General features: G+C 36.6%; 2 protein-coding genes across 3 annotated transcripts; both read right to left on the bottom strand.

Annotated features, from left to right (window-relative positions):
- Positions 1-4321: 4321 nt before the first annotated feature.
- LOC113313166 (general transcription factor IIE subunit 2-like) lies at positions 4322-7523 on the bottom strand. Of its 2 annotated transcripts, XM_026561903.1 has the most exons (6): positions 7384-7523; positions 6953-7258; positions 6392-6523; positions 6111-6227; positions 4786-5971; positions 4322-4681 (listed from the first exon to the last, which is right to left on the bottom strand). In XM_026561903.1, the coding sequence occupies exons 2-5, from the start codon at positions 7223-7225 to the stop codon at positions 5630-5632; spliced, it is 864 nt and encodes a 287-aa protein (XP_026417688.1). In that variant the 5' UTR covers positions 7226-7258; positions 7384-7523; the 3' UTR covers positions 4322-4681; positions 4786-5629. The 2 variants fall into 2 exon arrangements, with proteins under 2 accessions (XP_026417688.1, XP_026417686.1); XM_026561901.1 differs by having other exon boundaries at positions 6953-7390.
- A 182-nt stretch (positions 7524-7705) lies between these two features.
- On the bottom strand, positions 7706-10977 carry LOC113313165 (E3 ubiquitin-protein ligase WAV3-like). Its single transcript, XM_026561900.1, has 2 exons — positions 10260-10977; positions 7706-9842 (listed from the first exon to the last, which is right to left on the bottom strand). Exons 1-2 carry the CDS (start codon positions 10551-10553, stop codon positions 7923-7925), a joined length of 2214 nt encoding a protein of 737 aa, XP_026417685.1. The 5' UTR covers positions 10554-10977; the 3' UTR covers positions 7706-7922.
- Positions 10978-26632: the final 15655 nt, after the last annotated feature.

The raw sequence follows: 26632 nt of genomic DNA, 5'->3' as shown, positions 1-26632 counted from the left end.
TTCCCGGACCCAAACCTTACGCCAGTACGCGTACCGATATGTGTACTAGGTACCCATATTATCTCAAACCAACTGGTAGACACACGGGTATGCGTACTATGGTTCCCAGACATGGATTACATATATGCAAGTACGCATACTATGTTTATATCCAATTTTTCTAAACTCCATTTTAATCATTAAAACTTTTTTAGAGGATGACAATAGTTGTTTTCACGAACTATTAGCATCAAAGCGATTTTTTCAAGATATTGAAATAATCAATACGAAACATTCCAGGTCTACACCAAATGATTGTCTCATACAAATCATGTAAGATGTTACTAGGCGATTTTCACATGACCATCTTTTGACTTTCGTCAAGAATATAAGATGAACTTAGTTGAAGGAAAAGCTTACCAACACATACTCCAAGAAATATGTAAGCAAGTTAAACTCAGCTCGAAATATCAAATGTGTATAGTCGAAGTCTATATAGCTATACAACTTTTGTCTCAAATATGTGATAGAGTAGATAGACTTTTGAGTGATAGATGAGTTCAAGTATCCACATACTTTTTTGTCGATGAAGTTCCACAAGCTCCCCTTAGTAGTTCTTCGTCTTCAATAGATGAACGCCGTGAAGTTTAAGCTCAACTACACTTTCTATCCTAATCCGAGACTTAGATATAAGTAGACTAGAAATCAAGACTTATAGATTTGGCAACTAAACTTGACAAACAAGCTTGAGATAGCAACGCTTGCGAGTTCGACCGAGCAGTGCTCTAAATGAATGATGAATACAAAAAGATCGGTGCTTGGTTTCAGATAAACTCTGAGGTAACTACTACTTTTGTTACCTTACTCTTTACGTTCAAGTTCACGTTTTTTATGGGATCAACTACTGACTCTATTGTTCACATCATTCCTTGGATTAGTATAGTCATGCTTGTAGTTTTAAATCATGTTTGTTAAAAAAAATAGTTTAATTTCTTGCTAGTTTGTGTTTGTGTATTGTTATTCGACTAATGGTAGTGGTGTTGTTGTTGGATTTTATAGTTGTAAAGTTCTTCAAATGTTGAATTTGTGGTGCATCCAACACGGCTGACTCCACGTCAGATGATGCGTGCTCGACTCACGCCAAATTCATTCATTCGTATACGTCATTTCTTTTGTGCCAAACTTTGTTTGTTTGCAGACCAAAAATGGTTGTTGTAGAGATTTTTGATTCACTGCTCTAGCACGAAATGACTTGATATGTTGAAGTTGATTCACTATAGTTTTTTTTTGTTTGCACCTTTTTTAGGTTTCATACTAGTTGGATGTTTTTTTTTTTAATTTTATTTTTTTATGCTTTTTGGTTTGGACTTGTTATGTTTATAAGAACATATATTCTGATTTATTTTTATGAATGCTATTTTTGTGTTTCTTAAGGATATGTCAGTTTGCAGGTTCCAGATTTATTGGTTTTTACAGGAAACAAACTCATATAAGTAGTGTCAACTCCAACTGTTGATCCCATATTTTGTGGATCAACTTCCATTGTTGATCCCACTTAATAGGATCAACTTCAATTGTTGATCCCACTTAAAAGGATCGACTTTGGTTGTTGACACTATAATCTGGAAACATTATTTCTAAATTCCACCTTTTTAGGTCAACTTCCATTGTTGATCCCACTTCCGGAATATTTTCTAGTTATTTGTATCAACTTGGTTGTTGACTCCATTCACTGAGATCAACTTCGATTTGTTGACACAAAAAAAAACTGGAATATGTATTATTAAAGTTATTTTTGAACTTTTAATTTTTGGATCAACTTCGGTTGTTGACACCGAATTTTGATGGCGTCGGCGGCGACAGTGGTGGAAGCAGCAGCGGCGGCGAAAATATCGACTAGTGGTGATGGAATATCAGTGGCGGTGGTGGAATATTAGTGGTGGTTGTAGTTAGTTAGTTGTGGTGGTGGAGTGGTGGTGGCGGCGGTGCTGTTGGTGGTGGTGGTGGTGGGTGTGAAGTAATAGAGAAAGAAATTTGTTAGGTCGTGTTTGGGATCCTTGATATCCTAACCTAGGTTGGGTTATCCCTTAAATAACCGTATATTGTGTTTTTGTGGGTGTTTATTCCATGCCAAGATAAGAATAGTGTATCCCGCCTAAATTTTAGGAGGCAAAAAAAGTGAGGTTTTAGAATTCCATGTAAAACCTGGAATAGCTTAAACCTTTCCTGGGTTTGACGGTTACTTTTCCTAAATTTGATAAGTAATTTTTTTTATTTAATTTTTATTATGCTCAAAACCATAAAACTATATTGTTTTGATTTTTATCTCTTTTTTAATTAATTAATTTGGCTTGTATACAAGTTTTTTGACAAACAACATACTACGTTAACCCACAATGAAAAATAAACGCCATTTAAAATAACCATTTCCATGATAATCTCGGATAAACCAAGAAATACCCTAACATGGACAACGTAATTCATATCCCAACTGCCAAACAGAGCCAAACAGATAAGGTTTTTAAATAAATAATAATATTATAAATGAGGGTATTAAGGTATTCTATTTTTTAATGGATAAGGTTTTCAAATGAGGGGGGTATATTTATTGTTGTATAAGGGTATATTTGTTGGGTGTCAAAAGAACGGTATTTAATTAATATACTCAATCATAAAACCATATTGGTGAGGCAGAAGTCAAGGCGAAATGCTTAGTCGATTGCTCTCGAATCTGAATCCTTTCATAGTGCATGGTTATTTCTCTCTCAACACTTAAGCATGAGAATATGTTCTTTGGTACTTCTAACTTCTTATTATTAGCATGCAGAAACTATATGTCCTCATAACTCTTTTGATGCTTGGGACGGTGGAACACTTTGAAGTTGGAGTAGGTTTTGTGGGTATACCCTCATAAGTCCTCATGAGACTATAACTCGTCCACTTGGAACACCTAGGGGTTTAAAGGCTTGTTATACATGCTAAGTGTAACCGTTTTCTCCACGAAAGGGAGTTGTTGTATAATTTGGAATTAGTTTAGTTTAGTTTGCTCGAGAAATAACAAAGTCTAAGTGTGGGGGAATTTGATAGGTGTCCGAAACGTCTTGATTTACTATCTATTGGTTATGCTTTCTTTGCTATTTTTCTTGTGAATTATGCATTTTACGTGTGTTTTGTAGGTATTTTGGAGGCAATGGTGTGTTTTGTAGGATAATTTGGTCATTTCACTAGCGAGTGATATACAGAGCCCAGCTATGGATAAGGACCAGTCAGCTGGTGGTGAATTTGGTATATTTCAAAATTTTGAACCAAATGTGGTGAGTCTGCCATTTAACATCAGTGACTTCTTAGCAGTTCTTAAACCAGATTGCATATCTTACGAGGCCATGGCTCTTGGAGTATCATGGCTTCCCCATAAGATGCTATTGCAGCTATTCCAGATCTGTTTCTATCAAAAGAGAGTCTTTGTGATGACATAAACAATAAAACAAATTCCTAAGTTGAGAAGATGCTATGGCTTCCGATAAGATACTACTGCAGCTGGCTCATAAGGTGGTAATCCAATATATTGGGAATACATTTGTGAGCCTTTGTGATGACATAAGTAAACTAGTGTTGTGGTTGTGTTTCCAAATTACGCAGGTTTTTTATCCTCACTTCGAATTTAGCTGATGTCAGTTTATGCTGTATAGTTCTTTGAGTTGTAACCGACTGTGAATTACCGAGACACTAGATTGTCTAAACCTAGTTTTGTTACTTGTTTTTGGCCGCATCAGATGTTGGAGCTCCTGAAATTTTAGACAGCCAGGCCAGCTCCCACATTTTCTGAATCTCCAAAGACTCTGGCTCACAACCTGGCTTTCAAGAGATTGCATGCACAGAATCATATTTTTTCTGAACATATCTCCTAACATTGAATCTCTTTGCCTTGACATAACTGCGCCTTCGGTAATGCGTCCAATGAACAAACAATTTGTCTTTATTTTCATATCTACAAGGTGTAGTTTAACATATAATTCTGTTCATTGTCCAGATTCGTTCCTTAAATATGACCACATGGTTCCGATTTTGTGATGAGGTAACAATCGAGAAATTTTCTACTTCCTTAATTCTTTCTTTATTCACTAACTTCTGTTTTCGTTATTTTTTATAAACTAATGTGGTTAACAATTCATTTTTCTTGAGAGACTTTTGATAAACGATATTAGGATTACCTACAGTCCTGAGCTCCAGAAGGATTACTACGACTCAAGATTTTCGCTGCTTTGCGCGTTGTATCACCTCAAATTTAACGAATATCTTAACTGTTGAAGAACGATTAGTATTGGAAGAAACTGACGCTGTATAGAGAAGATTAGTACCCTTTCGCAAGTAAATCGGATTATTCGGTTTTTACAGAAGGAAAAACGTACAATTCCCATCACGGACTAGCCGATACAACCAACACAAAGAATAGAGTACATTTACTGTGATTCTTTTAGAACATGTAGAAAGTATATTCCCACTAAAGTAAGGCTTATAGATAGATTTTTACACAATTTTCAGAACAGAATATGGTGAAAAAGAAGCATAAATCAACCCCAAACAACAAAGGAAACCTGAATTGGAGTACAATGAGCTGGTTCAAACAAGAGTAGGGTGTGCTGGCCGGTCAAACAATGGTGGGCAGCTTCTAAACAAACCACAGCAGCAAAAGCACCACAAGCTGTAGTTCAGAGCAAATTATTAGACTGAGTTGTCGAGATTACAACTTATGCAGTAACTGATAAGTGGAATTTGAGAAGAACTACAAGTACTTTTATAACTTACCATAAAGGCAAGAATCCGCAATAAGAACGTTGGTGGCGCAGTTCCTGCGTAGGAATTGGTGCATACAGAGTGGATCGTGGTAGTGGTGTAGGTGACCATGGGGGATCCATCTTTGTCAGATAAACAAGTTACAAGAAGATGAAAGAACAAATTTGAAGTTCACGTTGCATAATTTTGGTTTTTTGTAGTTTGTTGTCAACTTCCCTTCTCAATCTTCTCCTCTAATCTACCATTCAAAGCTGCACTAGTAGAAGAATAAAAAGTTAAAAAAAAAAATGTTAAATTGAAAAAGTTTCATATACTATATGGCAGTGCTTCTTTAAACAATAAGTGAATCCATCCTTAGGACGATGGGTGGGCAGGATATACTAGATGACCAATTGGACCGTGATTGGAGTTGTGCTTAAAATGGATTCATCTTCTATTTTTGCAATGAACTAAAAAAAACAGATTATTTTGTTACAGTGCTTAGTGAGGATTTCTGTTCTGAGAATGCTGCAAGTGACAAGAAGAAAACACCCGACATTATAAGGCATAAAGAGAGCAACCCCAAAAATCTGTAATAACAGTGGATGCTATTGAATTTGCTATTCCCCTAATATGAATGTGAAGCCGATACTACCTGCCATCTATTATCTGCTTGTACCGGTACAATTCAATATTGATCGCCTAATTAAAATCCCAGCTACAAAAGGACGTTATTCTACTTCTCTTTTTTTTTAATGGAAATCCCAGATATATAAAACAGTTCACAGCACATGATTATGTGCCTAGTAAACCGAAACTCAAACCACAATTCTCAAACTATGTTAGACTTCAGTGAAGATTTACGCGCATGAAATGATTAGGGAACATTAAGATTCTGGAAAAGCTCTGGGAGATGGGCATTTGTAAGCTTAGTTCTCCTGCTAATATCGCGTGTTTTCTTCTTGGCCTTTGGCTTGGGGTTACTACCTTGAACCTGAGCCATCGCCCTCCTCCTTGCAGTGTTGGTTGCAGGCTTCATCTTGTTTTTCTCAATATATTTCTCAATATCAATCATGTCATGTGGAAGATCAATCTCTCTAAACAGTGATTTTAAGTCATCATCCACTTTGATGTTTATCTTGGGATCATTCGGGTATGCAACATCTTCTCGAGAATCAGAATTTGATAGCAACCAAACAGCACCAGAAGCCTTCAGAGCCTGCAAACGGCATAACATGCAGAGGTTTTAACAGCTTAATCACTTCTATTCTATGTGTCTATCTTCACCTGCCTGAATCTTTGTTTTACAACATCGAAGAATGAAATGCTTCACTGGATTAACAAAGAATCAATAGTACCTGTAAGTCTTCCATGACCCTTGGGTATGCATCACTTAAGTCTCCAATTCGAATGCCTTCTGGATACTCAAGGATGAACTGGCGCAGTTCTTCTTTGTTTTTAACGCCATACTTGGGCTGCAGAAAAGACATAAAACTATATCATCATATCTCCCACTCAAATGGAAGCAGATTGGTACACAAAAGCTTCTCCTAGAAATCATTCTAGGAAATGCAAGAAAGCTGCTACCATGCATATGTACTAAAATCGGTAAACGCTCGAGAAGGAAAGTAAAAGTTACCTTGTAAGAGAAGCGCTTCCCATCGTAGTACACTTTATCATTACTTGTCAAACTATCGAAGACATTCTTATTGTTAGTTGCATCCACGTAACATGCTTGATTAATTTGTTCTGCGGTAAATGCTTCCCTTGTCTGGGGAAAAAAATAAGCATATAAATTTAGTCTTTCCCAATCAGCAGTCGTAAGCAAAAAGTACGTACATTCAATCTGCCATCCCTTGAGAATGAGAGAAGCTGCTCTTTAGATCTATGAACTGTTTATAGGTAAAAAATCTTAGCTAAGCCTTGAACTGTTTGACACTTTTGCTCACTAAGTTGGAAAACTTTAGTATGCGCCTATGCGTTAACTTACAGTTTCACATGATTCTTAACACAAAATAGCAAGATTAATGTATCATCATTAGCCCCAATTTTTCATAAGGCCACTTGCTTTATTCATGATAAACAGGACATTTCTAAATAAAACGAGAACATTGGTTCACTTTAAGAATGATCAATCTAGTAACAATCATCAGTTTACTTAGAGAGCAAAATGCAAGTGACAAACAGTTTAGCAATATACCTCGCGTAGAAGATCAACTACACGTTTCAATTGAGCCCCAATTGTGGATTTCCGGACACTATTGATATGTTGAAGCCTCTGTGTATCATCCGAAAATTTGATTGCAGGAGCCTTGACAGCAATTGAAGCTGAAGTTGCAACAGGAACAGGTTTATCATGAGCTGATGCAGCAGCTCTGAATGATCCTGCTCGTGCGTTGTTGATACTGGCTAGGGTTGATTGACATTTCTCCTGTTGCTTCTTGAATTTGGCCAGACTTTCTTCCAATGCCATCTTTTTAACAAAATAAGAAACCCCAACTAGCTACTACACCGATCAAAAGAAGAAATTCCGAACAAATTCAAAACCCTAGTAAGTAGAAGAACGAACTACGGAGAAACATAGAGAATGCAGACAGACAGACAGACAGACAGACAGAGAGGTTTGGTTACCGCAAACTTGTGATCCCCACTCTTCAGCTGCTGTGATTATGGGCTCTGAGGAAGTATGTCAAAGCTGCAGTGCTTGATTATTTAACTAGGGTTGACAGGTTGTGAAGACGAGTCTCTCGACTTCTAGTCTTCTAGAGTCTTCTTTATATTTCGATTTCAGAATTCTAATATCGAGACGGGCTCCACACTTTTGAGTACGAAGCCCTCTTATATCATAGCCGTATTTTTTCTCAAGAACTCTGCTTCACGCGGTTCCTTTCTTGCTCTGTGGAACACTTGGTTTACTGTTGTGTTAAAAAGCATTCAAGCACTGAGGCACACCTTAAGCAATAGCATCTAATTTCTGAATCTGTTTCCAGTCTCATTTCATGAGAGACAGGTAGAAAGATGTGGAAACAATCAAAATTATTCAAAAGAATCAAAGAGGTACACTTTATATTTAACCCCAACCCAAAATTACTATCTTACTCACTAAATCTATATAGATCCGCCCACAATTATCTTCTTTTTTCCGAAGCTTTTCTAGAGTAATTATTAGACTACCTTGGCATCATCTTTTCAGTAAATGATCTAGGTGCACGAGCAGTTGGTGGAGACAAAGAGTCGGGGATTATTGTCATCGTTTGAGATCGGGTAAGCATGTTAACCATGTTCGGTGTCTGGTAAGCATGAACCAGAGTTGTCATCTCTGTAGAATCTCCACGTGCTGTCGCCCTTTGCCATGAATGGGAGCTCATTCCAGACAAAACATAAGCTCTACCTGATTCCTCATACTTTTGCCGGCTTGCCATCCTCTCTTGCATTTCTCTGAGCTCCGCATTCAAAGATACACATAACTGGTCACCAGATCGCGCAGAGGCTGTATCCAGTAACCCTTTTCGACAACTCTCGAGTATACAAACAGCACTGGCCAAATCACCTCTTTCTGCAGCTGAGCGTGAATCTGCCATTGCTTCAGCAGCTTGTAGCCTATTCCTTTGCCTGTCCACTTCAATTGACACAACAACTTCTTTCACAATCTCAGGCCTTTGAACAATCACTTCCATGTTATTTGTAGACATGGTTTCTTTTGAGAAAGGGTCTTTGTAAACACACTGTACATTAATCAACTTTGTCTCATTACTTGAATCACCAGCAGGCACATTTAAAGATACTAGAAAGTCCCTCTCTTCATCTGCATACAAATCTCCGACGTCAATGAATCCTGTTCTGCCATTATTTATCACACGAGTGGCGTAGCTGCCTGCTTTCAGTGGCCCTAGACATATGTCTGGGTGGATAGACTCTATCCGAACTTGCAGGTCCTGCACAACCACACTGAGGAGTCCACCAATGCACTGAGCAAATGCATCTTGAATCACACCCTCCGCTTCGATAAAAGAAAATGTGCCCCCAGAGGTCTCTGAGATTGAGTGCAACATAACTGGATCATGGTCAGCACCAAACCCAAATGCATGTACTGGAATCTGCAACAATCCAGGGTTGCCACCATCACGGTTTGCAAATGGCAGGCGGGACTGGAAGTCTGCTGGAAGCTGGCCTCTGTCTGTGTAAGAATCTTGCCCATCAGACAATAATATAATACTGCAGACGGGATTTTTCTCTCTACGATCTTCCATTACCTTTGCACCCTTCTTCAATCCTTCTAAGATGTTTGTACCACCATTAGCATATAAAGAGTTGACGGCCTGTAGAGCATGTTGTCTTCCAGAATCAGTCATTCTACGAAGCGGAAAAAGGCGGTGGGCAGTGGAAGAGAAAGCAACAACGGACAATCGATCAGAGGGGCCTAAGTTCTGTATCACAAACCCCATTGCTTGTTTTAACAGCACAAGCTTAGTCCCCATCATGCTACCGCTTATATCAAGGATCGTCACAAGGTCAACTGGAGCCCGTGAAGCTTGAGACACATCTGAGGTAGCCTGATTACAACCAGGAGCTAGTTGTGAGCTTGTAACATGGGCTTTGAGATTGAGGAGAACAGAGAAATTCAGTCGGGTAATCGATCGTTGAACAGCAGACAGTTCCGGAAATGTTTTCATAGCTATTGACCTAGTCGAACTGTTCTCAATATCCTCATTTCTGTTAGCGATGCTAGTAGCTTCCACCTCAGGTTGAACATCTATTGGGTCGTCATCATTGAAGATATCCGGCTCAGAAGACTGACGATAAGTATGCCGATTAGAAGCCGAACGAATAGGTCGGGCTAATATGGCTGCTGTTCCATCTTCTTGGAGCCAATCTACTGGACTGATCCTTGCTCTTCCATGGGAGAGATCTGAAGTAGGACCCTGGAAAGGAATATCCTTCCATTTCGCTCTACAAACTGGACAGACTTGGTTTCCATGCTTCACATTTGATGCAATACAGTGGAAATGAAAGGAATGTGAACATTCTGCGGTGAATAGCGCATGCCCATGTCCTAGCTTCATGGTGCCTAGGCATATTGCACAAGTCTTCTGTAAAATAACAAAATTTCACACCCATTTAAGTATTTTGCAGCAAGACGTTCTTCATAGCAACTCAGAAACTGATAGCAGCAATGAATTTACAACTAACAACACAGTTAATGACCAACACAGACTTCTAACAAGACACAAATTCGAATGTGAAACAATGCAGTCCCTGATAAAACCGGCTAATACTCGATTTCAATAGCAATTTTAAACACAAAATACCATTAGGGACAAGAAATCAATGATGTTTCAATTTCAAACTCCTATTTCCAGATGAAAATTGTATCACACAAGAAATACTTCAAACTCTCATAGATAACATCCAAACCGTTAATAACATGAAATTCATTCATTCACTAATAAACAACAATAAATTACTCAGAACACAAAAATAACAAGAGAATCAACAAAAATCCAAACCTTTGAAGATCTGCTGACAGATTTAACCAAACGAGGACTACCAGAAGGAGGTTTGGAAACGTTTTGAACATCTGAACTTCGACCTGGTTGAGTAAGAAGTTGATTCGATTGACGAGTAGGAGTAGTAGCATGTGACAATCTCCTTGAAGTATTAGTTGTTGTAGTAGTAGAAGTAACATCGATAGAAGATGATGATGGTGAAGAATTTCCCCCCTCTATTGTTTTTGGTGGTCTAAGACATAAAGTAAATCCAAAAGCAACCTTAACTTTCCACCATTTACTAGTTCCCCCCATGTTTTCTTATTAAGATCCTCCTCAAAATTTCTCAAAACCCAGACCTCCTCTCGATTAGATCTTCAAAACCCTTTATCAATTCAAGACATTTTAATCAAACCCAGGCGAAATCAAAACGGAAAATATGTTTTAAAAATAAAAAGATTGGATTTTTATGGGAAGAGAAGCTTTGAATCTAGATGAAAAGGGAGAGAAAAAAAGGAGGAGGATTGATTATATATTTTCAATGTAAACCGTATCTGTGTCAAAAGAAAAAGAAGACGACAACTTTGTAAAAGGTAAATCGTGAAAATCTAAAAATTTAATTAAGGAAAAAGATTGAAAATTTTCTTCTGTGTTATGATGGTTTATCCGCCATTAAACTACTGTTTTTCTGGTAGTAAATGCGGAGCTCGAGAAGAAAGAAGAAGAAAAAAAAGAGAATGATGGGAACTTTTTTGTTTTGTTGTTAATTTAATGTAGGAGTAAAGTTAGGATCTTTTGGTGGACTTTACAAAGGTGTGTGTTTGATTAGTTCGATTTTGTTTGTTGCCTAATTATACTTTTCAGTCATTTCCTATTTTGCCCTGGATATTGGACAATCGGCTCAAGGTTCTTATTTTGTTTTGTTTCTTAAAGAAGCATAATTCGATCTCAGAAATACAAAATCAAGAAGCATAAGTTTTATAAAAATTTATATTTTTTCTCTGTCCGTAAATTTTATTCCCAACTTGATTTTTGTTTTTTTTTTCTAATAGACAAAAAGAAATTATGCCGGAGAGTGCATCGAGACACCTTATTAGGAACTTGACATAAACACAAGTAGGATCCGTGAAAGATGCAAATGGATTTCGTCTTTGAAATCATGGATAACCAATGATGTAGTCTTTGTAATTTGCTAGCTCGACTAGTATTGTTTGATTTACTTATCAAGAATACGAATACTGATTCTATCGGACTAACGAACACGACCTAATCCCTGCTAGTTAGAGATAACTTTTTGATGCACATCCAGAAGTAATTTTTGGACTATAGAAGTCAAAAAGCAAGAAGTCAGTTTGGATAGAGAATTTCAAAATAACTTGTACAAGTTGAATAGTTATTTTTTTGTGAGGTAAAATAATTTTGCTTTTGACTTCTGCTTCTGGTATCCAAACACACTCATCTGAAACGATCCAAAGCTAGTAAAAAATCATGATGATATTATAACATAAAATACTAAGAAACCCTGAACTATGGGGAAAAATGTGATGTTTTAGATTCAATTTTACGCATTACTTGAAATCTTCAGGATCAAATACATCATGCCAATCAAATAACAAAGTAAAACTTGTTAATCAAACCTAAAACCTGGAGTTCTGCAGCCGACTACTTTAAGAGTTGTAAAGGGATTAGTCAAGGTGATCCTTGTCTCAATTTCTTTTTTTTCTTGTAGGTGAAGCATTATCTTATATGGTCAAACAAGCTCAAGCTCAAGGACTTATTTCTGGTTTTCAAGCTGTTGATGGAGGAATTTTGATAAGTCATCTTCAATTTGCAAATGATACTTTAATCTTCATTGATGTTGATATTAAAGCAGGTGAAACATCTAAGGCTTATTCTTATCTCATTTGAATTACTAACTGGTTTGAAGATAAATTTTGCTAAAATTCAAATATATGGTGTTGGTTATGATGGTGATTTAAAGCAATTCTCATACTTGTTATGATGTTATACTAGTTGTTTACCTACTACTTATTTGGGGCTACCTTTGGGGGATAAGTACAAAGGAATCAGTAATTGGGATAAGATTATTGATGTGTTCATTAGGAGATTGGCAAGTTGGAAGAAGGCTTTCTTTCAAGAGATGGAAAACTAACTTCAATAAATAGTGTACTTGCCATCCTTCCAACTTACTATATGTCTCTTTTTGAAATGCCAGTTTCAATTGCTAAGAGGTTAGAGGAGTTGATGAGGGATTTTCTATGGAATAATAATGAAGGAAGGAAAAAGATGCAGTTAGTTAAATGACCAATGCTTCAAAGAAGAAGAAAAATTTGGAGGTCTTAGAATTAAAAGTTTAAAGAAAATGATCAATGCTTTGCTAACAAAATGGCTTTGGAGATTTGCTAAAGAAGAAGATGTTTTATGGAAGAAGATTGTGGCAGAAAAATATGGCTTTGGTGGGGTGACTTGGCTTGCTAAATCTTCTGATCTTTCTTTTGGCAGGGCAGTTTGGAAAGGGATCACGAAATGTTGTTCAGTTTTCAAGAGCAATATCAGATTCAAGGTGAATAAGGGGAATTCATGAGGTTTTGGTTTGATAACTGGTTGTTTCCATCTCCTTTGTGTACTGTCTTTCCTAATTTGTTCAACACTTCAAGAAAGAAAAATCTCCTATGCCAGATTATGTTGTTAATTTTGTTGGGAATATCACATGGGATGTTGGTTTCCCAAGAAGGCTCAATTCTAATATTCGAACTAAAATGGACTACTGGCTGCAGACAGGGCTAAGAAATGTGAATTTCAATCTGACTAAAGATGATAAGCTTGAATGGACTCTTAACAGTAAGAAGTATTTCACTGTCAATTCAACTTATGGTAGCCTATCAAACCAGGGAATTACAACTCCAGTACATAATATCTTCAATTTCATTTGGCAGTTAAAAGTCCCTCCAGAGATTAGGGTTTTTCTTTGGACTATAGCTCACTTGAGCTTACCTACAAGAGATATATATGTAGAGAAGAAAGGAGATAAAAGTACCTCAAACTTGTGTTTTCTGCAATGAGAACGATTCTACATATTATTTGTTCATTCATTGTATGTTTGCAAAGAAGATTTAGACTTATTTCATTGAAAAGCTCAAGTGGTTCTTCATATTAACTCCATATATGACATAGTGACTCTCTTTTTCTCTTGGATTCTACCTCAAGATGATAAAGTTCAAACGCAAATTTAGAGTATTATTCCAGCTGCAATATTATGGTGTGTTTGGAACGAGCACAAGAAGAAAGTTTTTAATGGGAAGCAAAATTCAGACAAAGCAATTATTGGCAAAGCACAATATGAATTATTTTCTTGGTGGTTGGTTTTCAAGGAATGTCGGAATCTCTCTTATGCTAATGTCATTGATAATTGGCCAATAACATATTTTAACCCTCCTTAAGTCTTTTAACAGGTGTCTACCTTCTGGTTTTGAGAGTGGACTTCTGTTTTCATTTTTCATTTTTCTTGACAAGGGGACAATTTGTTATTTCTTTGTTTTCTTTCTCTCGGGTGGTCCAAACCTTTTGTACCCTCGCTTTTTTGATCAATCTATTCATCTTTACCGATCAAAAAAACAAAAACAAAAAAAACTAACACCTGGAAATTAATAACAAAAATGTAAAAAACTTCTCAACCCTTGAAACCCGATAAAATAACAAAACCGGATGATCATGAAAAATTCTATCTCAAACTGCATTCAGTAAACGTTGTTGGTCAGGAACTGATCAGTAACATGACAAACTAGTCATATATACGCATAAACAACACAATGAACATGCATCTCCCAAATATATAAATTTCTAAAAGCAAAAAAATCAGAAGTTAGTTTGGGTACTTATTTTCAGAATTACTTCTAGAAGCAAAAAAGTTAACTTTTTCATAACATGGTACTTAGAAGCAACGTACTCAATATCGGATTTCGGCGAATATCGCCCGGGACCGAAATACTATATTTCGGTGAATATCGGTGGAATATCGGCGAATATCGATGAAATATTGGCGCCTCGCATAAGCACCGAAACTGACATTATCGGTTGTATCTCGGCCGAGATTAATAGGTTGTTTGGATAGCACATCAGAAGTAGCTTTTCGACTTTTAGAAGTCGAAAAGTCAGAAGTTAGTTTGGCCGACAGATTTCAAAACGAATTATAGAAGTCGAAAAGTTAACTTTTTGTAAAACGAAATAGTTTTGCTTCTGACTTCGACTTCTGGAGAAACAGAAGTCAGAAGCCAGAATATTTTGCTTCACAAAAAGTTAACTTTTCTGCTTTTAGAAGTCGTTTTAAAATTCTACACCCAACAAAGTTAACTTTTCTTCACAAAAATATCAGAAATTTCACACTTACTTTTAGAAACAAAAAAAATTATTTTTTATAATCAAAGGGATTTTGCTTTTAACTTCAGCTTCTGGTATCGAAATGCAAAACTAATACTCTAGATTGTTCGTATAGTGGGTTAATTCGGTAGTATAAATAGTTCTATTGAGGTAATTAAGGTACTAATGAAAAAGATTAGAAGAAACGCAAGAAACTAACAATTGAGTTCGTTCTAGTTAATCGGAAAGGGTAAATAAACAAAGTCAGTTTAATTGTTTAAGGTCTTAGCTGTACGGCATTCATAACTTTCTGTCTTTTTCTCAAAGTCCAAAAGCAGACTAAAAAATATGAGGCGCACCCGTTTAGTGGGACCAAATTACATGAACATCGTCCCCTACCCCGCCGGGCCAATGTTACATTTTCTCTACTAATTTAATTTCATCCTCATCGTTTCAAGATTCAAAAAATAAACAAATTTCATTCTGATGAGAATTTAAATAAATAAATATTGTTTCATTCTGCAGAATTTTTTTAATAATTTTTGTTTTGTTTTGTTTTGCGAGTGTTTGTTATAGATTTAGGCATTGATTGACACGTGCAGGTAATTATCCTTATACACGTGCACATGCATGAATTACAAAACTCATTAGGTGGTCAACCTGACAAAGGAATCCCACCAAATAGGCAGTCGGTTTTAATCACCTAATAATCAGTACTGCAACGGGAAGTTTTTTCTGTTGTTGACCAGATTCGCGAATCAGAACCCCATTTCAGTTAACTTGGTTGATTTTCTTGCAACAGAATTGTTAGTTGCTGCAACAAAAGAAATGCTACTATGAGTTCGTGTGAACCAAATAAAACTGCAAATTCTTGCTGCAAGAGTTGTTTCAAGTTTTCATTACTTTTCAAGAAAAAGGCAAAAGGGCTGGTAGTAAATTATAATTACTTTTCCATGACTTGTAGTTGATTTAGAATCCTAGGGGTTTCAGTGGGTTTTTTTTTACTGGTGAGGGAGTTTAGTGGGTTTTAAATCATGATGTTTGTGGGGGTGGGTGATCGACTAAGGTGGTTTTGATATTGTTATATACACTTTCTCTAGCTGTTAGCGTTTTTTAGGGAAAAGTCGCACCCAAAAATAAATGGTCTAGCTCCACGATATGGAAATGGAAATGCTAGCTCTTTCCCACTTTTAAACGTGATCAATTTCCATTTATTAGCTAACACTCTTTACTGACTATTGTTTCTGTCACTTTCTGGAATAAAATTTACTTATTACTTGTTGACTTCCTCAATTGGAAATGAGTTTCAGGATGAACGCTCAAGGATCGTGATGTGATCACGCCCTTATTCAACGAAGTTCTGAAAATGAATTGCCATTTACGGAAGAAAGAAAGAAAAAGAAAGAGGTTAGGGCAATTCCTATGACAATGGTCAAATCCAAAAATAATTTGAGCCAGGTGGATGGCCAAACTGACTTTTCCACTATGGTAAAGCACTAGGCGTTAGATAACCAAGCACGTGTGCTTGAGACAAACGGTGGAGTTTAAAGAAAAAGTGCGGGCGTTGAGAATACAAACTCTAGCGTTGGTAAAACAAACTCGGGCGTTGGTCCTATCAACGCGGGCATGAGATACAAAATCTCCAACGTTCATATCTCCAACGACCATAATTCCGACGTTTATATTTCAAAACCTATAAACTGACTTCATTTCTCGCACACCACTATTATTTCCTTCTTCTAAAACTCTTCTAAATCAAAAAAATTTGATACAATATGAGCGGCCTTTTAAGAAAAGCGGTCAATAGTGTAAAGAAGAAAAGAGATCGAAGAAATGAACCGGCACCGCGACCTGCCACAGGTGTAGATTTTTCTCAAAATCGGGAAGCAGAGTTTGCTGCGCCGAGTGTTGTTGTTGGTCCATCATTAGTCCAAGGTCATGTGTCGGGGCATCAAGACCGGTCTGATGATTATTTTTATATGAGAGGTGGATTTTCAGACTTGAAGGCTATTTATGAAGTTTTACCCCCTCAAGTCCGAGAAAGGGTTGACAGATATCCCTGACGTGCGCTTTATAGTGTGAAGCCTAGAAGACACAACAACATAATTCCAACATGGTAGAAATGGTGGGCGACGACGCACACATTCTATCATTAATTTTGAAATTGGTAAGCTTGTTTAACTTAACTTAAATTATATTTTTTAAATAATTATTAAATAATCAAAAGAATTAATCATAGTTGATATTATACTTGTAATAGGAATTACGCCCCTTGATTTGTATTTCACTTGTGGAATCCCAGGTGGAATAGGAGAGCCGCCACTATTCAACCAAGATGAATGGATATCAAATAGTAAATAGGAGACGCTTTTTCACTCGTTTATAGATTCAGAAATACCTGAAGATTATAAAGAATTGAAAGGAAGTGGGATTAAATGTTCGACGTTGAAGTATTTCCTTAACCAACCAAGAAACACGGAGCATGTAGATGATTATCCTGAACTCAAAAGGATGTTTATCTTATGGGTACTGGATCAGATATTCTTTCCAAACTCAACTTATGTTGCTTGTGTTGGTTGGCTTCAAGTGTTAGAAGATCTTGACAAAGTACCAGATTATGACTGGGGATCTGCAATTTTAGCAGAATTGTACTGTGGGATGGATCATGCGTCCATGGGCGGAGATAACTTCACTGGTTTCTGGGGCATCATAGAGGTAAATATCAAAAATATTATTTTAAAATCTAAATAATTTTTATGAGCAAATGTAGATTAATACAAAATACTAAAATTATGGAGTAATTCGTAGTATTGGTGGTATACCTACTTCTGTGTTAGTAAACCAATCCTTAAAGATGATACCAAAGATTTCCAATGTTGGATATGTACATCTCGACCAACTTAGCGATGGGCACTGGCAGCGACATCCCGGGTTCCAGTTTTGATCAGAGGTTTCATAAGATGACTCGGAGCCACAACAACGTCTTTGTTCACCCTTACATTGATTTTACTGAGTATGATGCTCATGTTGGACAACGTGTTCTTGATTATTCTCTGCGTAAAGTTGTTTTTTACATTCCACAATTGGATAGAGGGGTTTGGTACCTGGAAGAAAAGACTGCGGTACCAAATGCAAGGTATATATACAATTGTAATTAACCCACCACAACAGATGCAAACCTCTGGATCAGATTTTGAACGACTGAGAAGAACCAATTGGGCGAGGTATGAACTAAATACACAGAGGGATATTGGTGAAGCGGAGTATGCCAAATGGTACGAGTCGATTGCGAATCTTGTAATTGGGACATACAACACCCACATCTATGGGTTTGATCTCCAAGCATTATCACGCCTGTCCCATGATGCAAATATCGTTCCTAGCCAACCACCTCCAAAAGAGCCATGCTTTATGACTTACCCCACCACGGGTGCAAGTTCTTCATCATCTTCATCAAATTTGCCCGAAATTCTTTGAGAGATTCCAAGTATTACTTCACAAGGTGAGCCAACCACGATCCCCATTGTTTCCCAAGGTATGGAACGTGATTATCCTTACAACAATGTGAGGGCCCGTGAGGGAGAGTTGAGGAGCCAACTGAACGATTTGTATTGGCTGACTTGGAAAATGGGGGCTACATACTTGGATGTGTGTCGGAAATGGCACGAGAACACAATGTTTGGATTGAGTCCAACTATAAATGATGATGGGCGGCAGTCACAGTCTTCCGATTCCACCAGGAGCAACAGATCATTGCATGATAGTGATGATACAATGGTGGGAGAAACACAAGTACGACAGAGTTCTTCTTCACCACATATACGGCATAATACTTCTTCACCACAAATTGTACCTGTATCTCAACCTCAAGTATTTCGGCTAGATCCTAGGCGCATTTCATCATCATTCTCGCCCTACAATCCAAATGATTGCTACAATGTTACACCACACCACCACAACAACAAACATCTTATATGCTTGGAGGACCGAGTGCACCGAGTGCTTTCCAACAATCTCCTAATGCTTTCCAATCGCCTAATGTTAGTCAACCAGGTCTATCCCCAGGTTTATCAACATATGGAAATTTATTTAATATGTTGGCAAGTGGGGATGTCTCAGGTCTATCCCCAGGTCTTGCAGAATTCTGGACTCCAGAAAATAACAATGGAGGAGCTAGCGATGAGCGACATTAGAGAGATTGTAATTTTTAATTCTGCTACATTTGTAAATTTAGTTTTAAAACTACGACGGTCTTAATTAAATAAAATTATATATGTTTAAAATTAAGCGTTTTACATTAGCTTCACTGAATTACAGCGGACTACATTGGATTCACCAATGAGAAATACTATGTGGAACAACAACTAGAAAGAAGGGGTTTAAACTGTTCAACACCTTAAGGATTTCAAAACATTTTTCGAAAGGAAAAGCCACATTTTTCCATCTTCTCCATTCAGCCAAAGATCTTGTTACCATCTCAGCATCAGTTTCACCTCTCAGTCTATATCGATTGGCTTGTATGGTTAAAGCTACAAACTCACTTACTTCTTTCTTAATTGTTTTACAAGAAACAAAACTCGTTTTATAAGAAAAAACCTAAACCTAACTTGATTTGCAAGTTAATTTTCCTATAAATACAACTCGAAAATCTCTTTTCAAAACACACAAGCAGCGACCATCTCTAGGTCTACTTTTCTTCATCTTCTTGCTTTTATTTTCGTGCGGCGTTTTACTTCCATCCCCGTTGCTGAGTTTAAGAGTGGGTAACTTGTATTGTGCTAATACAAGTTATATCGGGCAGTCTTATCCTGGACACATCTTCGCACGTTGGGGTTTAGCATTACTTTAGAGTATACCCGCGGACTAATGTGTTAAGGACAGCTTGTTGAACCTGTGATTCTGCCCGCGAAAAATACATGTTTCGACCCATGCCCATGCGCGTGTACCAAGTCCGTGTCTACTTGAAATTATTTTTTGCAAGTTTTTAACTTGATAAATAATTTATTTAAGAGTTTTATTTATGGAAAAAATTCCTTTTTTGTGTTTAACTGTTTTACAAGAAACAAAACTCGTTTTATAAGAAAAAACCTAAACCTAACTTGATTTGCAAGTAAATTTTCCTATAATCTCTTTTCAAAACACACAAGCAGCGACCATCTCTAGGTCTACTTTTCTTCATCTTCTTGCTTTTATTTTCGTGCGGCGGTTTACTTCCATCCCCGTTGCTGAGTTTAAGAGTGGGTAACTTGTATTGTGCTAATACAAGTTATATCGGGAAGTCTTATCCTTGACACATCTTCGCACGTTGGGGTTTAGCATTACTTTAGAGTATACCCGCGAACTAATGTGTTAAGGACAGCTTGTTGAACATGTGATTCTGCCCGCAAAAAATACTTGTTTCGACCCATTCCCATGCGCGTGTACCAAGCACCAAGTCCGTGTCTACTTGAAATTATTTTTTGCAAGTTTTTAACTTGATAAATAATTTATTTAAGAGTTTTATTTATGGAAAAAATTCCTTTTTTGTGTTTAATTGTTTTACAAGAAACAAAACTCGTTTTATAAGAAAAAACCTAAACCTAACTTGATTTGCAAGTTAATTTTCCTATAAATACAACTCGAAAATCTCTTTTCAAAACACACAAGCAGCGACCATCTCTAGGTCTACTTTTCTTCATCTTCTTGCTTTTATTTTCGTGCAGCGTTTTACTTCCATCCCCGTTGCTGAGTTTAAGAGTGGGTAACTTGTATTATGCTAATACAAGTTATATCGGGCAGTCTTATCCTTGACACATCTTCGCACGTTGGGGTTTAGCATTACTTTAGAGTATACCCGCGAACTAATGTGTTAAGGACAGCTTGTTGAACCTGTGATTCTCCCCGCGAAAAATACATGTTTCGACCCATGCCCATGCGCGTGTACCAAGCACCAAGTCCGTGTCTACTTGAAATTATTTTTTGCAAGTTTTTAACTTGATAAATAATTTATTTAAGAGTTTTATTTTTGGAAAAAATTCATTTTTTGTGTTTAATTTTTTTACAAGAAACAAAACTCGTTTTATAAGAAAAAACCTAAACCTAACTTGATTTGCAAGTTAATTTTCCTATAAATACAACTCGAAAATCTCTTTTCAAAACACACAAGAAGCGACCATCTCTAGGTCTACTTTTCTTCGTCTTCTTGCTTTTATTTTCGTGCGGCGTTTTACTTCCATCCCCGTTGCTGAGTTTAAGAGTGGGTAACTTGTATTGTGCTTATACAAGTTATATCGGGCAGTCTTATCCTAGACACATCTTCGCACGTTGGGGTTTAGCATTACTTTAGAGTATACCCGCGAACTAATGTGTTAAGGACAACTTGTTGAACCTGTGATTCTCCCCGCGAAAAATACATGTTTCGACCCATGCCCATGCGCGTGTACCAAGCACCAAGTCCGTGTCTACTTGAAATTATTTTTTGCAAGTTTTTAACTTGATAAATAATTTATTTAAGAGTTTTATTTATGGAAAAAATTCCTTTTTTGTGTTTAATTGTTTTACAAGAAATAAAACTCGTTTTATAAGAAAAAACCTAAACCTAACTTGATTTGCAAGTTAATTTTCCTATAAATACAACTCGAAAATCTCTTTTCAAAACACACAAGCAGCGACCATCTCTAGGTTTACTTTTCTTCATCTTCTTGATTTTATTTTCGTGCGGCGTTTTACTTCCATCCCCGTTGCTGAGTTTAAGAGTGGGTAACTTGTATTGTGCTAATACAAGTTATATCGGGCAGTCTTATCCTGGACACATCTTCGCACGTCGGGGTTTAGCATTGCTTTAGAGTATACCCGCGAACTAATGTGTTAAGGACAGCTTGTTGAACATGTGATTCTGCCCGCAAAAAATACATGTTTCGACCCATGCCCATGCGCGTGTACCAAGCACCAAGTCCGTGTCTACTTGAAATTATTTTTTGCAAGTTTTTAACTTGATAAATAATTTATTTAAGAGTTTTATTTATAGAAAAAATTCCTTTTTTGTGTTTAATTGTTTTACAAGAAACAAAACTCGTTTTATAAGAAAAAACCTAAACCTAACTTGATTTGCAAGTTAATTTTCCTATAAATACAACTCGAAAATCTCTTTTCAAAACACACAAGAAGCGACCATCTCTAGGTCTACTTTTCTTCATCTTCTTGCTTTTATTTTCGTGCGGCGTTTTACTTCCATCCCCGTTGCTGAGTTTAAGAGTGGGTAACTTGTATTGTGCTTATACAAGTTATATCGGGCAGTCTTATCCTAGACACATCTTCGCACGTTGGGGTTTAGCATTACTTTAGAGTATACCCGCGAACTAATGTGTTAAGGACAACTTGTTGAACCTGTGATTCTCCCCGCGAAAAATACATGTTTCGACCCATGCCCATGCGCGTGTACCAAGCACCAAGTCCGTGTCTACTTGAAATTATTTTTTGCAAGTTTTTAACTTGATAAATAATTTATTTAAGAGTTTTATTTATGGAAAAAATTCATTTTTTGTGTTTAATTGTTTTACAAGAAACAAAACTCGTTTTATAAGAAAAAACCTAAACCTAACTTGATTTTCAAGTTAATTTTCCTATAAATACAACTCGAAAATCTCTTTTCAAAACACACAAGCAGCGACCATCTCTAGGTCTACTTTTCTTCATCTTCTTGCTTTTATTTTCGTGCGGCGTTTTACTTCCATCCCGGTTGCTGAGTTTAAGAGTGGGTAACTTGTATTGTGCTAATACAAGTTATATCGGGCAGTCTTATCCTGGACACATCTTCGCACGTTGGGGTTTAGCATTACTTTAGAGTATACCCGCGGACTAATGTGTTAAGGACAGCTTGTTGAACCTGTGATTCTGCCCGCGAAAAATACATGTTTCGACCCATGCCCATGCGCGTGTACCAAGTCCGTGTCTACTTGAAATTATTTTTTGCAAGTTTTTAACTTGATAAATAATTTATTTAAGAGTTTTATTTATGGAAAAAATTCCTTTTTTGTGTTTAATTGTTTTACAAGAAACAAAACTCGTTTTATAAGAAAAAACCTAAACCTAACTTGATTTGCAAGTTAATTTTCCTATAAATACAACTCGAAAATCTCTTTTCAAAACACACAAGCAGCGACCATCTCTAGGTTTACTTTTCTTCATCTTCTTGATTTTATTTTCGTGCGGCGTTTTACTTCCATCCCCGTTGCTGAGTTTAAGAGTGGGTAACTTGTATTGTGCTAATACAAGTTATATCGGGCAGTCTTATCCTGGACACATCTTCGCACGTGGGGTTTAGCATTACTTTAGAGTATACCCGCGAACTAATGTGTTAAGGACAGCTTGTTGAACATGTGATTCTGCCCGCAAAAAATACATGTTTCGACCCATGCCCATGCGCGTGTACCAAGCACCAAGTCCGTGTCTACTTGAAATTATTTTTTGCAAGTTTTTAACTTGATAAATAATTTATTTAAGAGTTTTATTTATGGAAAAAATTCCTTTTTTGTGTTTAATTGTTTTACAAGAAACAAAACTCGTTTTATAAGAAAAAACCTAAACCTAACTTGATTTGCAAGTTAATTTTCCTATAAATACAACTCGAAAATCTCTTTTCAAAACACACAAGCAGCGACCATCTCTAGGTCTACTTTTCTTCATCTTCTTGCTTTTATTTTCGTGCGGCGTTTTACTTCCATCCCCGTTGCTGAGTTTAAGAGTGGGTAACTTGTATTGTGCTAATACAAGTTATATCGGGCAGTCTTATCCTTGACACATCTTCGCACGTTGGGGTTTAGCATTACTTTAGAGTATACCCGCGAACTAATGTGTTAAGGATAGCTTGTTGAACCTGTGATTCTCCCCGCGAAAAATACATGTTTCGACCCATGCCCATGCGTGTGTACCAAGCACCAAGTCCGTGTCTACTTGAAATTATTTTTTGCAAGTTTTTAACTTGATAAATAATTTATTTAAGAGTTTTATTTTTGGAAAAATTCATTTTTTGTGTTTAATTTTTTTACAAGAAACAAAACTCGTTTTATAAGAAAAAACCTAAACCTAACTTGATTTGCAAGTTAATTTTCCTATAAATACAACTCGAAAATCTCTTTTCAAAACACACAAGCAACGACCATCTCTAGGTCTACTTTTCTTCATCTTCTTGCTTTTATTTTCGTGCGGCGTTTTACTTCCATCCCCGTTGCTGAGTTTAAGAGTGGGTAACTTGTATTGTGCTTATACAAGTTATATCGGGCAGTCTTATCCTAGACACATCTTCGCACGTTGGGGTTCAGCATTACTTTAAAGTATACCCGCGAACTAATGTGTTAAGGACAACTTATTGAACCTGTGATTCTCCCCGCAAAAAATACATGTTTCGACCCATGCCCATGCGCGTGTACCAAGCACCAAGTCCGTGTCTACTTGAAATTATTTTTTGCAAGTTTTTAACTTGATAAATAATTTATTTAAGAGTTTTATTTATGGAAAAAATTCATTTTTTGTGTTTAATTGTTTTACAAGAAACAAAACTCGTTTTATAAGAAAAAACCTAAACCTAACTTGATTTGCAAGTTAATTTTCCTATAAATACAACTCGAAAATCTCTTTTCAAAACACACAAGCAGCGACCATCTCTAGGTCTACTTTTCTTCATCTTCTTGCTTTTATTTTCGTGCGGCGTTTTACTTCCATCCCCGTTGCTGAGTTTAAGAGTGGGTAACTTGTATTGTGTTAATACAAGTTATATCGGGCAGTCTTATCCTGGACACATCTTCGCACGTTGGGGTTTAGCATTACTTTAGAGTATACCCGCGAACTAATGTGTTAAGGACTACTTGTTGAACCTTAGATTCTGCCCGCAAAAAATACATGTTTCGACCCTTGCCCATGCGCGTGTACCAAGCACCAAGTCCGTGTCTACTTGAAATTATTTTATGCAAGTTTTTAACTTGACAAATAATTTATTTAAGACTTTTATTTATGGAAAAAATTCCTTTTTTGTGTTTAATTGTTTTACAAGAAACAAAACTCGTTTTATAAGAAAAAACCTAAACCTAACTTGATTTGCAAGTAAATTTTCCTATAATCTCTTTTCAAAACACACAAGCAGCGACCATCTCTAGGTCTACTTTTCTTCATCTTTTTGCTTTTATTTTCGTGCGGCGGTTTACTTCCATCCCCGTTGCTGAGTTTAAGAGTGGGTAACTTGTATTGTGCTAATACAAGTTATATCGGGAAGTCTTATCCTTGACACATCTTCGCACGTTGGGGTTTAGCATTACTTTAGAGTATACCCGCGAACTAATGTGTTAAGGACAACTTGTTGAACCTGTGATTCTCCCCGCGAAAAATACATGTTTCGACCCATGCCCATGCGCGTGTACCAAGCACCAAGTCCGTGTCTACTTGAAATTATTTTTTGCAAGTTTTTAACTTGATAAATAATTTATTTAAGATTTTTATTTATGGAAAAAATTCCTTTTTTGTGTTTAATTGTTTTACAAGAAACAAAACTCGTTTTATAAGAAAAAACCTAAACCTAACTTGATTTGCAAGTTAATTTTCCTATAAATACAACTCGAAAATCTCTTTTCAAAACACACAAGTAGCGACCATCTCTAGGTCTACTTTTCTTCATCTTCTTGCTTTTATTTTCGTGCGGCGTTTTATTTCCATCCAGGTTGCTGAGTTTAAGAGTGGGTAACTTGTATTGTGCTAATACAAGTTATATCGGGCAGTTTTATCCCGGACACATCTTCGCACGTTGGGGTTTAGCATTACTTTAGAGTATACCCGCGGACTAATGTGTTAAGGACAGCTTGTTGAACCTGTGATTCTGCCCGCGAAAAATACATGTTTCGACCCATACCCATGCGCGTGTACCAAGTCCGTGTCTACTTGAAATTATTTTTTGCAAGTTTTTAACTTGACAAATAATTTATTTAAGAGTTTTATTTATGGAAAAAATTCCTTTTTTGTGTTTAACTGTTTTACAAGAAACAAAACTCGTTTTATAAGAAAAAACCTAAACCTAACTTGATTTGCAAGTTAATTTTCCTATAAATACAACTCGAAAATCTCTTTTCAAAACACACAAGCAGCGACCATCTCTAGGTTTACTTTTCTTCATCTTCTTGCTTTTATTTTCGTGCGCCGTTTTACTTCCATCCCCGTTGCTGAGTTTAAGAGTGGGTAACTTGTATTGTGCTAATACAAGTTATATCGGGCAGTCTTATCCTGGACACATCTTCGCACGTTGGGGTTTAGCATTACTTTAGAGTATACCCGCGAACTAATGTGTTAAGGACAACTTGTTGAACCTTAGATTCTGCCCGCAAAAAATACATGTTTCGACCCATGCCCATGCGCGTGTACCAAGCAACAAGTCCGTGTCTACTTGAAATTATTTTATGGAAGTTTTTAACTTGACAAATAATTTATTTAAGAGTTTTATTATGGAAAAAATTCCTTTTTTGTGTTTAATTGTTTTACAAGAAACAAAACTCGTTTTATAAGAAAAAACCTAAACCTAACTTGATTTGCAAGTAAATTTTCCTATAAATACAACTCGAAAATCTCTTTTCAAAACACACAAGCAGCGACCATCTCTAGGTCTACTTTTCTTCATCTTCTTGCTTTTATTTTCGTGCGGCGTTTTACTTCCATCCCCGTTGCTGAGTTTAAGAGTGGGTAACTTGTATTGTGCTAATACAAGTTATATCGGAAAGTCTTATCCTTGACACATCTTCGCACGTTGGGGTTTAGCATTACTTTAGAGTATACCCGCGAACTAATGTGTTAAAGACAGCTTGTTGAACCTGTGATTCTCCCCGCGAAAAATACATGTTTCGACCCATGCCCATGCGCGTGTACCAAGCACCAAGTCCGTGTCTACTTGAAATTATTTTTTGCAAGTTTTTAACTTGATAAATAATTTATTTAAGAGTTTTATTTATGGAAAAATTCCTTTTTTGTGTTTAATTGTTTTACAAGAAACAAAACTCGTTTTATAAGAAAAAACCTAAACCTAA

This window comes from Papaver somniferum, chromosome 9, assembly GCF_003573695.1.
Source record: "Papaver somniferum cultivar HN1 chromosome 9, ASM357369v1, whole genome shotgun sequence".
NCBI classification, from domain to species: Eukaryota; Viridiplantae; Streptophyta; class Magnoliopsida; order Ranunculales; family Papaveraceae; genus Papaver; species Papaver somniferum.
Note: the sequence above shows the minus strand (reverse complement) of the source record. Positions and strands in the feature narration are given on the sequence as shown.